The sequence below is a fragment of the Electrona antarctica genome (assembly GCF_951216825.1).
Source record: "Electrona antarctica genome assembly, chromosome: 10".
Taxonomy (NCBI): Eukaryota; Metazoa; Chordata; class Actinopteri; order Myctophiformes; family Myctophidae; genus Electrona; species Electrona antarctica.
In genome coordinates this window covers 54,416,777-54,432,816 of record NC_136791.1, presented here as the reverse complement: position 1 = coordinate 54,432,816, position 16,040 = coordinate 54,416,777, and the positions used below count along the sequence as shown (strand labels likewise).

The window sequence follows — 16,040 nt, the reverse complement described above, 5'->3', positions numbered from 1 at the left end:
AAAACAAAGGTCTCCATCATTTCTTCTATGATCTGGGGGCCCATTTCAAGGCCTTACAGTCTTACTGTATGTGGTGGTTGTGTGTGGCTTTAATACTAGAATTTAAGGAAGTACTAAAACTTTAACCACCAAATCAGTGTGTGCGTGCGTGCGTGCGTGCGTGCGTGCGTGGGTGGGTGGGTGGGTGGGTGGTTGGGTGGGTGGGTGGGTGGGTGGTTGCGTGCGTGCGTGCGTGCGTGCGTGCGTGCGTGCGTGCGTGCATTCTCCCTGGTAGTGGGTGATATGTGATTACTGCTTGGTTGATGGGAGAGGCTTCACTCATTAAGCCTCATCACCGCTAAACTTAATGGACATAACGAGTAAAAATAGACAGGGCCACATCCTTTTAACACTGACCACCCCTGTATGTGTGTACATTTGATTACCACTTACTAAAAGGAGCTGCATGTGCCTGCAGGTACAGAAGAGAAACATTGTCAGTAATTTTGTGTGCGTGTGTGTGTGTGTGTGTGTGTGTGTGTGTGTGTGTGTGTGTGTGTGTGTGTGTGTGTGTGTGTGTGTGTGTGTGTGTGTGTGTGTGTGTGTGTGTGTGTGTGTGTGTGTGAGAGAGAGAGAGAGAGAGAGAGAGAGAGAGAGAGAGAGAGAGAGAGAGAGAGTGATTACTGTAATTTAGTAAAAGTAAGGTAGAGAAATATTGGCAGGCATTGTGCGTGTTTGGGTGTGTGTGTGTGTGTGTGTGTGTGTGTGTAAGTGCGTAAGTCAGAGCTGTTTTGATGTCTTCTGGTTCAAGTGCAGTCACAAAAGGCATGTATTGGGCCTGTATTAGACCTAATGCAAACCAAGGCTGTTACTTTGTCATATAATTGGTTCTGTGTTGCTTTTCTATGTGTACTGTGTAATTTTATAGAGGTATCTAAAGAGCACAAACTAGTTTCTGAACGTGCCAAGTATCGCGAGACTGTTCACCGTTTCTTGTCTGGCAGCCAAATCTCACGATACCTCAGAGACAGAAACAATAGAGGGCATGCGCATGCTTAAAGTGAATGGCACATCGAGTGGCAAATCGAGTGGCAAAGCAACATGCAAAGTGAGTTTAACATTGTTTAACGTTGTTTAATGCAATCAGATAGGACCTTTCTGTTTGGATGCATGTGTTGTCAAGGACAGAAAGTCGTTTTTTGCCACTCAGTATAGGCATTCCTGCCTAACTTCCGGGTTTGATGATGATGTCACGCGCATACCCTCTATACCTGCCTCTGTTTAGATGCCTCAATAAAATGATGTACTTTGCACATCGAAAAGCAAGTGATTAGAAAACAAACTGTGATATGTCTTCTTTTATATTCCTGAACCGATTATATGACAAAGATCACAATCGATCATAAATAGTGATATGTATTTCATGGAACTTCCCATGTGAGGTTTGCCACCGAGAGCGTCATGGCGCAAGCCCAGTCACGTTTCCTTCTCATCTGTTCCTAGTCTATGGTCGACTTGTAAAAGCAGCCATCTTGCCATTAAAGGACCACTTCACCACTTTTCAACCTATCTTCATTACTTCATATAATAAGTCCTCACTAATAATCATGATAAAATGGCACAATTGTTTTCTACTCAGTCTGTGTCTCATAAGAGGGCTGTGGGAAGTTCTGCAACCCGTCCACCAGTGACATCATCATTAGGCAGATTGTTTTTTAAACAAGATATTTTTTACAAAAATGTTTAGATTATTATTATCGTGAGAACGATGGCTTCCATTTTTTGGAAGCCAGGACTAGAAAGCCTGCAGATTCTATTAGCTTCGATTCCCCATTGATGATGTCACTGGTGGACGAGTTTCTGAACTGCCCACAGCCCTCCTATGAGACACAGACTGAGTAGAAAAAGATTGTGCCATTTTATCATGATTATTAGTGAGGACCTATTGAAGATAGGTTGAAAAGTGGTGAAGTGGTCCTTTATGTTAATGGCAGGGTGGCAATATAGCCGCAATTTGCCATTGACAGCCCATATACATCCAAAACAGAAAAGTCCTATATCTGATTGTATACAACTCACCAACATTGCAGCTGTACGAAAAGCTTTAATTATCCTCTTTCTATCTGCAAAGTGTTTGTTTCATAAAAGTCCATGCACTGTAGACATGTTATGCTACAGTACTTTCTGTCAAATTCCTTGCAGATGATGGAGTATGGAGTATGGAAGTGCTCGTTGGATATCACTCAATGCAGGGGTTCTCAACCCGTGGGTCGCGACCCCTCGGGGGGGTCGCCAAATTATTTTAGGGGGTCCCCAAATTATTTTCAAAAAAAAAAAAAAAGAAAAGATTTTGTTTTTTAATTTTTTTTCACGATTTTTCAAAAATAGCAGACCTACAAGCTCGTAGCGCGCCACTCGGTGGCGCGCTATGAGCTTGTAGATCTGCTATTTTTAAATAGCTAAATTATAACAATGCTTAAAACACCAAAAGGGGTTCCCGCCCAAAATGGTTTAAGGTTATTGTAGCAGTCAATTTATATTGGGGGTCGGGAGGGGGCAGGGCGGGGGTCCCGAGACGTTGCCAAAGCATTTTCGGGGGTCCCCGGCCAAAAACGTTGAGAACCCCTGAGTCTCAATGGACCTGCTTAGGCTACCACTTGTTTTGAATGCAGGAGGCAGCAGGAGGACGTTGCTTTACTGAAAGCGATCTGCATAAGGTTTATTGGTGTGCAGGGAAGATTAATCTTGTTGACAGAAGTGTGTAATTCTCCACATGATGAACTTCAGTTGTCCCAAGAAAATAGTATAAATGGGAGTGGATTGCGTAGCCTACTGTCTTTTGAAATGATAGGAAGTTGAATTAAGTCACAGGTGTTACTGTTTGCACCGCAGTCTCAGTGTGAGGAGTTGATTTAATTCCTGTTTCCTGTATACCAGCGGTTGAGGGTTTGAACATACGGCGGGTAAAGGTGGGATCATGCCATCAAGAGTACACATGCACACACTCACACACACACACACACACACACACACACACACACACACACACACACACACACACACACACACACACACACACACACACACACACACACACACACACACACACACACACACACACAGCTATCGTGAGAAGCCCTAATGACATTTACAATTAGCAGCGGTTGCTGATTGTGTTTTTGAAGTGTCTGGGCATCGCCTGGGATCGATAAATCAGACAGATAAATGACCCTGGGAAACAGAAAGACCTAAAGGCCACAGCAGATTAATCGTGTACACAGCAGGGACTTGAACACTGCCAGTAGGTGACATTTCACAAAATGACTCAATCTGGCTGCTTTTTCTCCCCTATCACTTTAAGTATAGGTGCCCAGGCACAGCTTTTCATATTTCTCCTAAATGCATTATTGTCTCCACCAGGCCGAAGGCATGGGGAGAGAGTATGTTTTGCACTCCGTCCGTGTGTCTGTGTCCGTCCGTGTGTGTGTGTGTGTGTATCCGTCTGTGTACAGCTAATCTCCGGCACCGTTAACCCGGTCGATGCCAAATTTTGCACACACTCCCTGGATGCCAATGATGAACCAAATTTTCCAGAACAGCCTGTTATAGCGCCACCAGGAGGCCGACTTTTGAAAAATACATTTTTTTATATTACTCCTCCAGATTCTGTCCAAAAATCACACACTATCTCTATAGTCGTGTGTTCAAGACGGATCTGTCTGATATTTCATATTTAATTCCATCCTATTTGGCTAACATTGGCTTTCAAAGTTTGCAGGATTGGCCCATTTTGAACAAAAAGCCTCAAATCATGAACGCAGCGTGCAATTTACGTGAAATCTTTTACAGCCTTTCCTACTAGGCTGTATAGGGGAGGCCTCCTTTATTGGCAAAGCTAAGATAAACTATATCATGAACATTTGTATTTTCCTAATGTAAATCACAAATCTTGATATCACAATTTAAATCGTTTTAGTATGAAATGTGGCCAAGTTGTTCTGTGATTTAAATTGTTTTTTCAGGTGGGGTAGAGGAGCACTACTGAATGAATACAGTGCACTGTCATGGAACTTGGAAGTGTAACATTACAATCTCATTGGGTCAGAATAGAAACACTGAATGTGAAAGGGGGTGATAGTGTATACAAGCTCTACAGCCATTTCCAATTCCACAGCATATAAACATATAATGAAACATAATACGAATGAGTGACAGGGACACATGGGTGGCCCAAGTGAAGTGAAGTGATTCAACGACTGTCACAATGGTGCCATCTAGTGGAGAAGACATGACTGTAGTACACATGTGCTTGATACCAAAGTTAATGGCAAACAATCAACCTACTTGCCAAGCAGCACACTTACAAAAGTAAGTTGTCCATGTCAGTTGTATCTAGCATTACCAAAGGATATGTCAGATCATTATCTGACTGATCTACCTTAGTAAATGCAGGTAAAATGAGTTCGCCACACCGTACAGCAGAATACTGTCTATGTAGCCTATACAGTAGGGCAGTAGGCCTTTGTCATCGTTTAGCAAAACAATTCTCAGCTAGTTTAATTGGTTTTAAAGATGTCATTAGAGCAGACATGGGGTAGCAGCAAGGATGAGTGTTTGACAGGCATCATGTACTGGGCTTGCCTTGAACCCATGACAATGTAATTTGGTTGTCTTGAGGCCACACTTATTTCAGTTCCCAAACAGTAATATCTGAATTCCATACTTGAGAGTTGGGGATGTGTTGTTCATAATTATATACAAAGTAGGTTATACCAATGAATATACATGTTGAGTTTACGAATGTACTGCATTTACAGGTACAAAATGACTCGTAATAAAAACATCGAATTTGACACATTTATTGAAACATGTGAAAACGAGAACGTATAAATATTTACAACATTGACATAAAAATTAAAATTACTGTACAGAAAACATTTAAAATGCAATGAAGCACCATTCATTGAAAACTTCACTGAATAAAACTCCAATAAAAATCTACATTCCAAATATTGGCAGTGCCTGGAGTCGTGTGCATTTGATTGTTGGTCGTTGAAGGTAGACATGGATGGATATTCCTTCCACATAATAGGCAACTGGCCCATTATCCTCAGTGGTACATTCTACTATCTCCCATGACAAACGGACGCCTTTGTACACCGAGAACCACATTCGGTCCGTCACAGGCGTCTTACATTTCTCTTGCTACGAGCACTGCCTGGGAGAACAGCTGACATCTTGGAAGAGTGTCGAGCAATGCGGGGCGTCACCGTTCGGCAGGGGGTAGAGCCGTGGAACGTTTCCTGGCAGCATGTGCAGAATTCAAAGCCGCAGCTGGTACGTGTGCATGTTGCCCTCTGAACCTCCTCCAGGTGCTTAGCAGGAGAGCCACAGCGTATACAAGAACGCAGAGACTCATGCTGCTTAAGACCACCGGCTGCCTGTTAGGGTAAAATAAACGCAACTGTTAAGAGAGTGAAATGCTCAACGAATGAAACAAACATTTATTTGCCTGACCAGGCAGATGTTTTCCACTGTGCCACAAGTCTACCAAAGCAGGTTAAGGTTTGAGAGTGGTTTCTACTCAACCCAATGCCCAATTCATAATTCTTGTCATGTGTCAAGGAAAACATTCTTTACCAAAAATAGGCGAGCATGTAGATCGGCTAATTTTGCCGAATGTTCACCACATGACATGCCCAGTTTTCAAAACTATGCATACAATTGCCTTCATCAGTTAGGACCAGATTTTTTTTTTTTTTAATACAGACGATAAACAAAAACTCAAGCCAAACTCACTTGTATGAATTCACTGAAACGAGAATCTTTGGACTTCTGTGAGGAAGGGGTTCGTCTGCCAGCCCTGTAGTTCGGGGTGGTTGATGTGGAAGGGGTGGAGGATGCAAGAGACTGCAATCCGGATAACACCACCCTGGAGAGGCCAGCATCTCTGGTCAGAATGCACCAATTCTCCTGTCCTGATGATTTTCTTGACTCCTACATAAGACACATAATTAATATGGGGGATGAATGAACATCATGGAGGGATGTTGATGCGAATATCGCATGTTGGTAGTACACTAAGTACAGTAAAGCAATCCATACTTTTTCTGCCCTTGGTATCAAACAAGAAAAAACCAGAGCTAGCTATGTTGACATAAGTTGAGGAGTCAAAGCAGTTACAGATGGATTTTTATTCAGATGGGTTTGACAACGTGTTTTACAAGATGATGCATCACTTTGTGGAGATTAAAGGAAAATAAGATAGAAAACAAAAAGGCTAGAAGTCAACCTGACAGTTGTCAGTCAACTAGATTCACGCACGCACACACCTATAAACTATACAGGAATGGAAAGACTACATTCTACCTCTTTCTTAGCTCCGTTTGGAACCTCCGAGATGAGGTTCCGTGTCAGGATATCCCTGCACAGGTCGAGCCCGTCCACAAACGGTATCAAACAGTACCCACTACCCTTTTCAAAAAAGTAAAGGTATCAGAACAGAGATAGTTGATAAACTTAAGTACGGCACTTAACATTTTTAGTCCTGTGTCAAACAAGTTCAACCGCTTATAAAGCGGTTGTTTGTCAGCCAGTACCATGTTTACCCAATGCAATTTTACGGAAGCAGTACTGCACATGCGAACAGGGGTTGACTGGACTACATTTTTATTTAAAGCCTGATTTAAGCAGTTGTTTGATGCCAGACTAAAAATGTTAAGTGCCGGACCTAAGTTTATCAACTGTATCTCGGATCTGACACCTTTAGTTTTTGAAAAGAGTACCGTTTGATACCGTTTCACCACTGTTTGTGGATGGGCTCGACCCAGCTAGACCCCATTTCGACCTGTGCACTGCAGGGAATGAGATATCCTGGGACGGAAGCTCATCTCGGAGCTAAAGCGTAGCAGCGTAGATATAGAGGTTCCAAATAGAGCTACCTCTTTCCATGTGCATTTAAACGCATGTAAGAGTTGCTCATAACCAGAGAAGATGAAAAGATGGGAGTGAATTTTTGTCCTTACCTTCAGCATCGCCAGGGACTGTTGACACCGGTTGAGGGCAGCTGTATCTTCATTAATTATTTTCCTCCAGGACCTGCTCACCTTTCTACAGCTGGGAAAAGGTACAAACAAAAACATTACATTGCAGTACAAGATGTGGATAGACCAGGTGGTGGAGGGGACGTTTTATGCAGTGCCCTCCCCTCCCCTAGTCCGGTTGCAAAAGTTGTACACATCTTTCTGACCTCAATACAACTTAAACAATTAAACAAGTAATGCATTAAAATACAGATAATCTATTCCAATAATGACGAATACATATGTACTTTAGTTTATTGCCTTATTCTATTCCTGTTCCACACATGGATGATAAACTTTTTATGGATCCTGAATTTGAGCTGTCGGCTAGCCATATTTTCCACTAAATCATAGACTTACAGTTTCCCCCTTACCTGATGAGGTCCATGTCTCCCAGCAAAGACAGTATGTTGGTCAGCATCGACCTCATGTTCCTGGACATCAGAGAGGAAAATACATCCACATACTCCCTCCCCATATGCCTTCCAATCACCCTGTCCAATAAGTGGTGCTCTGCTACTTTATCCACCACACTCCAGTCATACCTGCAACATCACAAATAGAGACCAGCAGGGTGTTAGGCTCAAATGACATAAAAAGTTGTTAATTTATTTAACTGTGATGATGACATGCAAGATATATTGCATCTGCTGCTGTGACTGTACCTCTTGTTTTTCTGGAAGTCCTTTCCAAGCTCTTCACACGCTGCCTGCTGGAACATCACTATGGGCAGCAGGTTGTAGTTACTCTGGGACAAAGCAGTGGTGGCTGAGTTTTGTGACGGCTTCTTCCAGGGACACATTTTAGGCGTAGATGTCAATACATTTCCAGAACGGGCTGCCTTAGATTTGGATGGCGAACATTTAGATGGAGAACGAGTCGGTGCCCTCGACTCTTGGCGCCATTTAGTCGGGGTGGAGTGCTCTTCCTCGCTTCCATGTTCAGCATCATTTCTGCTGTTGTAGTGGGACAGGTAGCCACTGTCCTGAAACACCTCCCTATTGTGACTATTGTCATTTTCTTTGTTATTGACTGGCCCACTGTTGTTAGAAAACGATTCAGTAGTCGCATCCAGGGGTGTGAACTGGGGTTTAGCTGAAATGTGTTCTTTCAATGGGGAGGTTTTGGTCAGCATTTGCTTAGCTGCTGTAGCTGCAGCAGTCAAGTCTTTCTCCATGTTGCTGCATGGAGCCCTGACCTCCTCACAACTAGATGGGCATTTCATTGTTATAACTATTAGTTAAATTGGAGACGCACAACTCATGAAGATCACCCCTATAGGAAAAGCAAACAGAAATGGTATATTAGGCTAAGAGATGTATATAAAACACCGGTAGTATTACGGGACTTATTACATCCATGATCCAGCTGAACGACACAGTTCATGTAGGCTACGCTAAGCTAGTCTCAGAGACTGTACTCCCTAGCCCTAAAGCATGTTTTAGACACATATCTCAATACAGAGACACCCTGCTCTTCACAATGCCTGAAACATACATGTGAATTGCAAATATTAAAACAAATGACATGTCCTCTACTAGTCATTTTCTGCACGAGAAATGTGCAACATTCTACAAATAGTTTTGGCGCGGTATGCATTTGGCGCAAAGATAACGCAAATAAGCTAGATTGGTTTTAAAGTCGACTAAAACATACATCAACTTTAACTCTTAAACCAACTCTTACACCAACTATGAGACTTTATAGTTAGTTCCCAACTTTAATAACTATTGCATTACTTTAGTGACAAATTGGGGCGCACTCAGTTTACGCGCGCAACTAAAGCTAGTTAAAATAAAATACAATGACAGCGTTACATTTTGCCTTTCCTAACAGTGGCTGAACATATTTCTCAAATGACTTCAACACTTTTGAACGTAGTATAAAGTATAAAGTAAGAAGGTTAGCTGCATTAGCTTGCTAGTGACTTAGCTTAGCTGTGGACACGTCAACCAGATGTTCTACCAAATACAATATAAAGCAGCATCATGTTGTATATGCAGATAATGCAGTACGTTCTTACCTCGTGTTTAGATTGTCCTTTATATTAAAACAATAGTCTCCTAGTACTAACAACAGGCTCTCTTTGGTCCATCAGACTACACTACTACTACCACCACTTCCTATATCCATACTAGTATACTAGAATGAAAATTGCTGAGCGCGAGCGCCAGATTCCTCGTTTAAAATCGGTGCTAAAATTCGTGCATCCAATGAAAGCGCAGCACGCCCAGCTGCATGGCGATAGCTTTAAATCTATATCCAATGGCAAGCGCGCGAGACACAGAGCCACTCTGGCGACTGGCGAGATAGTCACGCCGGCGTGATGACGTCTAGTTCTTTTCTCTTCGCACAGTTCGCAGATGAGTAAGCCTGGGACCGAGGCTAGTATAATATTGTAGTTAGGAGTAAAAAAAAACATGGAGTGTTCTAGATCGATCAACATGTAGGGAAGATGTACTGTATACCGTACATACAAACATAATCCCAAGGGGAACTGAAATAGATTGTGTGGTGGGTGGGTTGGGTTCCAGCTCGGATCAGTGTTTGTGCTAACTAGCAAGAGGAGATAGGCAGATATCAAGCAATCCATGAGCAAAGAAGCGACATTTTTATAATACGTTGGTTTAAATTCCACGTGAGAGACACGATCGACGGCTTTGAACTGAAGACCACTAAAGCTTTTTTGGCTAGAAATTCGACTGTGACAATACTGCCATCTAGTGTAGAATGCATTATGCAGGATTGTGCATAGTGCTTGATACAAAAGTTAATGCCAAAGTAACCAATCTGAATCTCTACTTCCACTGGCAGAAACACATTCAAAGCTTACAGAAGGAATACTGGTCTCCAACAGTTGTCCTTTAAGCTACAATTGTAGCTACAGTTTCTCAAGGATTTAGATGTAGTCATGTTTGATAAGCCTTAGTAAGTGCAGTAAGTAAAATAGACCACAGCACAACAAGCCTGTATACCGACTTCATGTCATATTTAGTAAAACACTTGATACATTTACCTTGTATTAAATAATTCCATGAGAGCAGGAATGGGGAAGCAGCAAGGATGTGTAGGACAGCCAGGTCACATATACTGGGCTTGAACCCAGTATATGGGTCTGAGGGCTTGAACCCTCAGATGACCAATTGGGTCATTCAGTTTCTAAACAGTAACATCTGAATTCTTAAGCCATACTTTATACTAGTGGAGATGTTGTGTTGTGCATAATTTAAAAAAAAAAGTACATTATACCAATAAACAGTAAAGTTTGAATGTAATGTATTTACATAATACAATTTACATACATAACACAATACAAAATTAAAATACATTCAATACATTTATTGAAACTGGCGAAAACATATATCTATATTTACATTCATTTCCATAAAATATAACTTTCATAACTGTACAGATAAAAACATTTAAAATGCAATGAAGCACCTTTGGTTAAAAACACTTAAAAAAAATTACTTTCAATGAAACACCCCATGAAGCCTGGGGTCTGGGCACATTAGTCCAGCATCCCGCTAGTCTGACATGTGGCCGGTTAAGACTGATTTGGGTATTCCTGAGCCAATAATTTGATGACAGGCGGAGTAGGAGGGAGACGCCGGTCATCAAATTATTGGCTTAGGAAGGACAAAAATAAATCATTCAAGGCTTCTTGGGGTATGCAATTGATAGATTTTTTTTCTGGTGGACTTTTTTTTGGAATCCAAATAAATATTGGCGACAAACGGACCCTTTCCACTCAAGTGCCACATTCTGTCCGTCACAGGCGCTTTACATTTCTCTTGCTGCGAGCACTTCCTGGGAGAATAGTGGACATCTTGGAAGAGTGTCGAGCAATGCGGGGCGTCACCGTTCGGCAGGGGGTAGAGCCGTGGAACGTTTCCTGGCAGCAGGTGCAGAATTCAAAGCCGCAGCTGGCACGTGTGCATGTTGCCCTCTGAACCTCCTCCAGGTGCTTAGCAGGAGAGCCACAGCGTATACAAGAACGCAGAGACTCATGCTGCTTAAGACCGCCGGCTGCCTGTTAGGGGAAAATAAACGTAATATGTTGAGCGAAATGCTAAATTAAACGCATTTCTTTGCGTGAACAGGCAGATTTGTTTTCCACTGTGCCACAAGTCTATCAAACCAGGTTTGGGATTAATTTCTGCTCATCCCAATGCATACCTTTGTCAAAAATAGCCAAACACTTTTTGCCATGGCCAAGGCCATTTTGGCTCAATGTTCACCTTAATGACATGCCCAGTTTTGGGGGAAAATTTGGCATAATTGCCCTTATTTAAAAACAATACTGGCCCGATATGAACAGAAAACTCAAACTCACCTGTATGTATTCACCGATGCGAGAATCATTGGACTTCTGAGAGGAAGGGGTTCGTCTGCCAGCCCTGTAGTTCGGGGTGGTTGATGTGGAAGGGGTGGAGGATGCAAGAGACTGCATGCCAGATAACACCACCCTGGAGAGGCCAGCATCTCTGGTCAAAATGCACCAATTCTCCTGTCCTGAAGAGTTTCTTGACTCCTACATAAGATACAGAATTAATATGGGGTCATTGAGGGATGATGAACACAGCAATCAGGAATAAATAGGCACCAGTTCCAAATAAAACATGGAGGGATGTTGATGTTGGTAGTACAACAACTTATGTAAACATAACTGGTTCTTTCAGCTTTGCTACCAATGTTGTACTACCAACATTCACAAGTGGAGGACAGGAATCAAAGTGGCTAAAAAATTAAATGATTCATTATACAAGACCACTGTGTAAACAAAATAAAGCCAGCACAGTCTAAAGTTAACGTCTAAGTCTAAGCTACGGGTCCTACTTGCAAATGGAAATAAAGTCTATAAGTCATTAATCTGACAGTTGTCAGAGTCGACTAGATGTACGGACATACACTGTTACTCTGGCAAAGCGTTGCACACTAAAGTATAGACTTCTCAACGGGCCTGAAAATTAAGGCCCGGCCCACAAATAGCATAGTTTTTAGGCCCGAGTCGCCGACCCGGCCCTAAAACAGGTCAGGTCTGGGCAGAATTTGAGAACTCTACACAGACGTGAGTAAATGTGAAATGACAGTCAGCACCATCTTCAGAATAGATAAATACACAAACAGACGGAACAGAACTATCATTTTTCATTATAAAAAAATGCAATGTATATATATTTTTTCATGGAGCCCGAGGCACGGCCCTACTGATTACCATACATTTTAGGCCCGGCCCGAAAACCTCGGGTCGGCTTGGTCGGGTTCGGGCAGAGTTTGAGAACGGAAAGCCTATATTCTACCTCGCACTTTCCATGTGTAATTAAACATATATGCATGAGCCAGTCATGAGTCATGACCATCTATTAAGATTGTAGTGAATTTGTGTCCTTACCGTCAGCATTGCCCGAGCCCGTTTACACCGGTTGCGAGCAGTTGAATCTTCATTGATTATTTTCCTCCAAGACCTGCTCACCTTTCTACAGCTAGGAAAACATAAAAAACAAATGCATTAAATTGCAGTACAGGATGTGGGTGGGTGGACCAGGTATAAAAAATTGCACCATTAGCCAAACAGGATCATTCTCGCCAAAACATCATGAGTCAAACAAACATTGTCTTGTAGGTTTACTCTAGCAGCAATACATTAAATACCGATCTCCCACCATTGTTTGACCTAAAGTTTTGGCTGTGCTCACACTGCCTGATGCCTATGATACCTAAATTATTGAATCCATTAGTTTTTACAGGTTCAGTTATAAAACTGTTCAAAGTCAGGAGTGTGGGAAATCTATGCAAAGAATAATTCAAATGAATGGGCGATAAAGTCTGTCAGCTAGCCGTAATAATCCACTAGCAAGTAGCAACTAATCATAGATTTCCAGTTTCCCCCTTACCTGATGAGGTCCATGTCTCCCAGCAAAGACAGTATGTTGGTCAGCATCGCCCTCATGTTCCTGGACAGCAGAGAGGATAGTACATCCATATACTCCCTCCCCATATGCCTTCCAATCACCCTGTCCAATAAGTGGTGCTCTGCTACCTTATCCACCACACTCCAGTCATACCTGCAACATCACAAATAGAGACCAGCAGGGTGTTAAAGTTAAATACGGTAAATCAAACTTTTTAAATGTATTTTATGCCAGATATATTGTTGCTGCTGCTATTGACTGTACCTCTTGCTTTCCTGAAAGCTCTTTCCGAGCTCTTCACACACAGCATGCTGGAACTTCACTATGGGCAGCAGGTTGTAGTTATTCTGGGACAAAGCAGTGGTGGATGAGTTTTGTGACGGCTTCTTCCAGTGACACATTTTAGGCGTAGAAGTGAATACAGTTCCAGAACGGGCTACGGCTGCCTTAGATTTGGATGGAGAACATTTAGATGGAGAACGAGTCTGTGCTCTTGACTTTTCTTGACACCGTTTAGTCGGGGTGGAGTGCTCTTCCTCACTTCCATGTTCAGCATCATTTCTGCTGTTGTACTGGGACAGGTAGCCACTGTCCTGCAGCAGCTCATCCAGGATAAACAGCTCCCTAATGTGGGCATTTTTGTTTTCTTTGTCATTGACTGGCCCACTGTTGAGAGAAAACGATTCAGTAGTCACATCCATGGGTGTGAACTGGGGTTTAGCTGAGATGTGTTCTTTCAATGGGGAGGTTTTGGTGTTCAGCATTTGCTTAGCTGCTGTAGCTGCAGCAGTCAAGTCTTTCTCCATGTTGCTGCATGGAGCCCTGACCTCCTCACAACTAGATGGGTATTTCATTGTTATCGCCATTAGTTCAATTGGAGATGCACAAATCATGAAGATCACCCCTATAGGAAAAGCAAACAGAGATTGTATATTAGGCTAAGATAGTATACATAACATCCAACTGAACGACACAGTTCATGTAGACAAAACTAGTTACAGTACTCTTAAACATATTTTAGGCTATTTAGACTAAATATGGGAGACACTGGATGCCTGAAACCATGCATGTGTATTTCGGAATACAAGGCCATTTCCTCTAGTAGCCTATTGTTATTTTCTACACAAAGTTTTTGGCGGGGTATGCATTTGGCGCAAGGTAACGCAAACATAGGCTACTTACTAGATAGTCGACTAAACACAAACATTACGTTTTGAGACTTAAATACTGACAAGACTGTCTAGTTAGTTCCCAACTTTAATGTGAAACTATTGAATTGCTGCAGTGACAAATTATTGGGCGCACTCAATTTACGCGCGCAACTAAAGCCAATAGCCATTTTTTAATCAAATACAATGACGACATGGTGTTCTTTTACGTGCCGTTATAGGCCTCTAACTTATTTCTAAAATTACTTTAACACCTTTGAAAGTAGTATACTATAAAGTAAGAAGGTTAGCTAAATTAGCTTGCTAGTAACTTAGCTTAAGTTGTGGACACATCAACCAGCTGCATGTACTTCTCCAAAATACAATATAAAGCAAGATCATGGCGTATATGCAAGTAATAGTAAGTTCTTACCTCGTAGTCGTGTTAAAACTGTCGTCAAAAATATTAAAATAACCTCCTAGTTTTCCATGGGACAGGCTCTAGTCTCGAGAATCCGCTACTAGTACTCGTACTACTTCTACTTCCAGAATTAAAATCCGCCAGCCGTGAGCCGCCAGATTCCTTCCTCGTTTAAAAGTGGTGCTAAAATGCATGCATCCAATGAATGAGAGCGCACTCAGCACGCCCATGCCCAGCTGCCAAGTGTTAGCTTTAAATCTGTATCCAATGGCAAGAGCCCATGGGGCAAGCGCCAGACCAGATAGTCACAGGCGTGATGATGTCAGAGTAACCCGACCCGACCTGACCCCCTATGCCTGTAGTTTACACTTTACAGTACAGTACTAAAGGAGGACCCCGCTGCTTTTTGACACCAACCCTTTATTCGTGATGATAATGATTCATGTAATATGGAAACAAGGACCCCAGAATTAAATAAACCTGATTAGAAATGAAGCCAGTGGTTGACCCCCATAACTCTGAGTGTGCAGCCCTGCAAATAAGAGTCCATTTGGAACCCCTTCGATGAACCCAGAGGGTCCCTGAAGGCTGGACCCCACTTTGCCAGGCCTCTGTTGTGTAGTAAAATAGGCCCCTATGTGGTATCACATTTCAACAAAATAGCAAATTCATTTCATTGCACTTTCAGACTCAAGGGAGATCCATTCCATACAAAAACACAATATGCCTATAATATTGGCATATTGAAAATAACAGAACAAGAAATGCAATAAAAAGACATAAAAAGCATGTTCAGTTTCGAACACTGCAGACAAGTGTGTCAATGGTTCCACAGCCTAGCGGTGAACCAGAACTATGCATATATGACTTCATATCACTTTATTCACAGATTCTACCATGGTGTCTTGTGCCATGCATGTTTTATTGAAATAAAGGACAACAAAGTAAAGACCTATACTAAATTAAATTACATGTGCATGAGTGCGAGACCTAGGAGGGGGCATACCCGGGAGTTGGGGGCCAATACCATGGGACCCTGCAGGTAGTCTCTACTATCTTGACTGGAACTCTAGGCTATAGTTTCACACCCCTGCGGGTGCATGGAATGTGTCAGTGGGCTGTTTCAGTGAAACCACACAGGGTTGGGGGATGTTTCTTCCTCTTAATGTTTACTTTAGTTTCTTAAAAAGAAAGAAAAATACACAGGGAAATAATCGAATAGGTTTAACTTTAAATACAAAATAGGTCTATATTATAACAATATCAAGGTTCAGGGATTCTATTGTCACATATAGGCCTACAGCTGTGGAGACAATGGACGAAAAACGAGACTGTTGTATAACATGTATTTAACACTTTGACTTTCCTATAGGCCTACTGAAATAATTGTGGTGGTATAGGTCAACTTAAAAAAATTACATAGCCTACAGCAGTGGTTCTTAAACTGAGGGTCGTGACCCCCAGAGGGGTCCCCAAATTATTGTGGGAGGTCCCC

General features: G+C 42.2%; 2 protein-coding genes across 2 annotated transcripts; both read right to left on the bottom strand.

Moving 5' to 3' along the window:
- Positions 1–4,822: 4,822 nt before the first annotated feature.
- fbxo5 (F-box protein 5) lies at positions 4,823–9,243 on the bottom strand. Its single transcript, XM_079512509.1, has 6 exons — positions 9,085–9,243; positions 7,727–8,336; positions 7,436–7,606; positions 7,005–7,095; positions 5,779–5,976; positions 4,823–5,420 (listed from the first exon to the last, which is right to left on the bottom strand). Exons 2-6 carry the CDS (start codon positions 8,284–8,286, stop codon positions 5,160–5,162), a joined length of 1,281 nt encoding a protein of 426 aa, XP_079368635.1. The 5' UTR covers positions 8,287–8,336; positions 9,085–9,243; the 3' UTR covers positions 4,823–5,159.
- A 1,072-nt stretch (positions 9,244–10,315) lies between these two features.
- LOC306931249 (F-box only protein 5-like) lies at positions 10,316–14,696 on the bottom strand. Its single transcript, XM_079512543.1, has 6 exons — positions 14,558–14,696; positions 13,241–13,880; positions 12,959–13,129; positions 12,457–12,547; positions 11,398–11,595; positions 10,316–11,094 (listed from the first exon to the last, which is right to left on the bottom strand). The coding sequence occupies exons 2-6, from the start codon at positions 13,867–13,869 to the stop codon at positions 10,834–10,836; spliced, it is 1,350 nt and encodes a 449-aa protein (XP_079368669.1). The 5' UTR covers positions 13,870–13,880; positions 14,558–14,696; the 3' UTR covers positions 10,316–10,833.
- Positions 14,697–16,040: the final 1,344 nt, after the last annotated feature.

What these genes read in the sequence shown, in the direction of transcription:
- fbxo5 (XM_079512509.1), bottom strand. Translation starts at nt 8,286, where the DNA reads ATGAAATGCCCATCTAGTTGTGAGGAGGTCAGGGCTCCATGCAGCAAC. An exon ending in GACTTCCAGAAAAACAAGAG is followed by an intron (nt 7,607 to 7,726) that starts GTACAGTCACAG and finishes GTGATGTTGCAG; the next exon opens with GTATGACTGGAGTGTGGTGG. An exon ending in GGAGACATGGACCTCATCAG is followed by an intron (nt 7,096 to 7,435) that starts GTAAGGGGGAAA and finishes ACCTTTTCCCAG; the next exon opens with CTGTAGAAAGGTGAGCAGGT.
- LOC306931249 (XM_079512543.1), bottom strand. Translation starts at nt 13,869, where the DNA reads ATGATTTGTGCATCTCCAATTGAACTAATGGCGATAACAATGAAATAC. An exon ending in GGGCTCGGGCAATGCTGACG is followed by an intron (nt 11,596 to 12,456) that starts GTAAGGACACAA and finishes TATCTTATGTAG; the next exon opens with GAGTCAAGAAACTCTTCAGG. An exon ending in GCATCGGTGAATACATACAG is followed by an intron (nt 11,095 to 11,397) that starts GTGAGTTTGAGT and finishes TTCCCCTAACAG; the next exon opens with GCAGCCGGCGGTCTTAAGCA.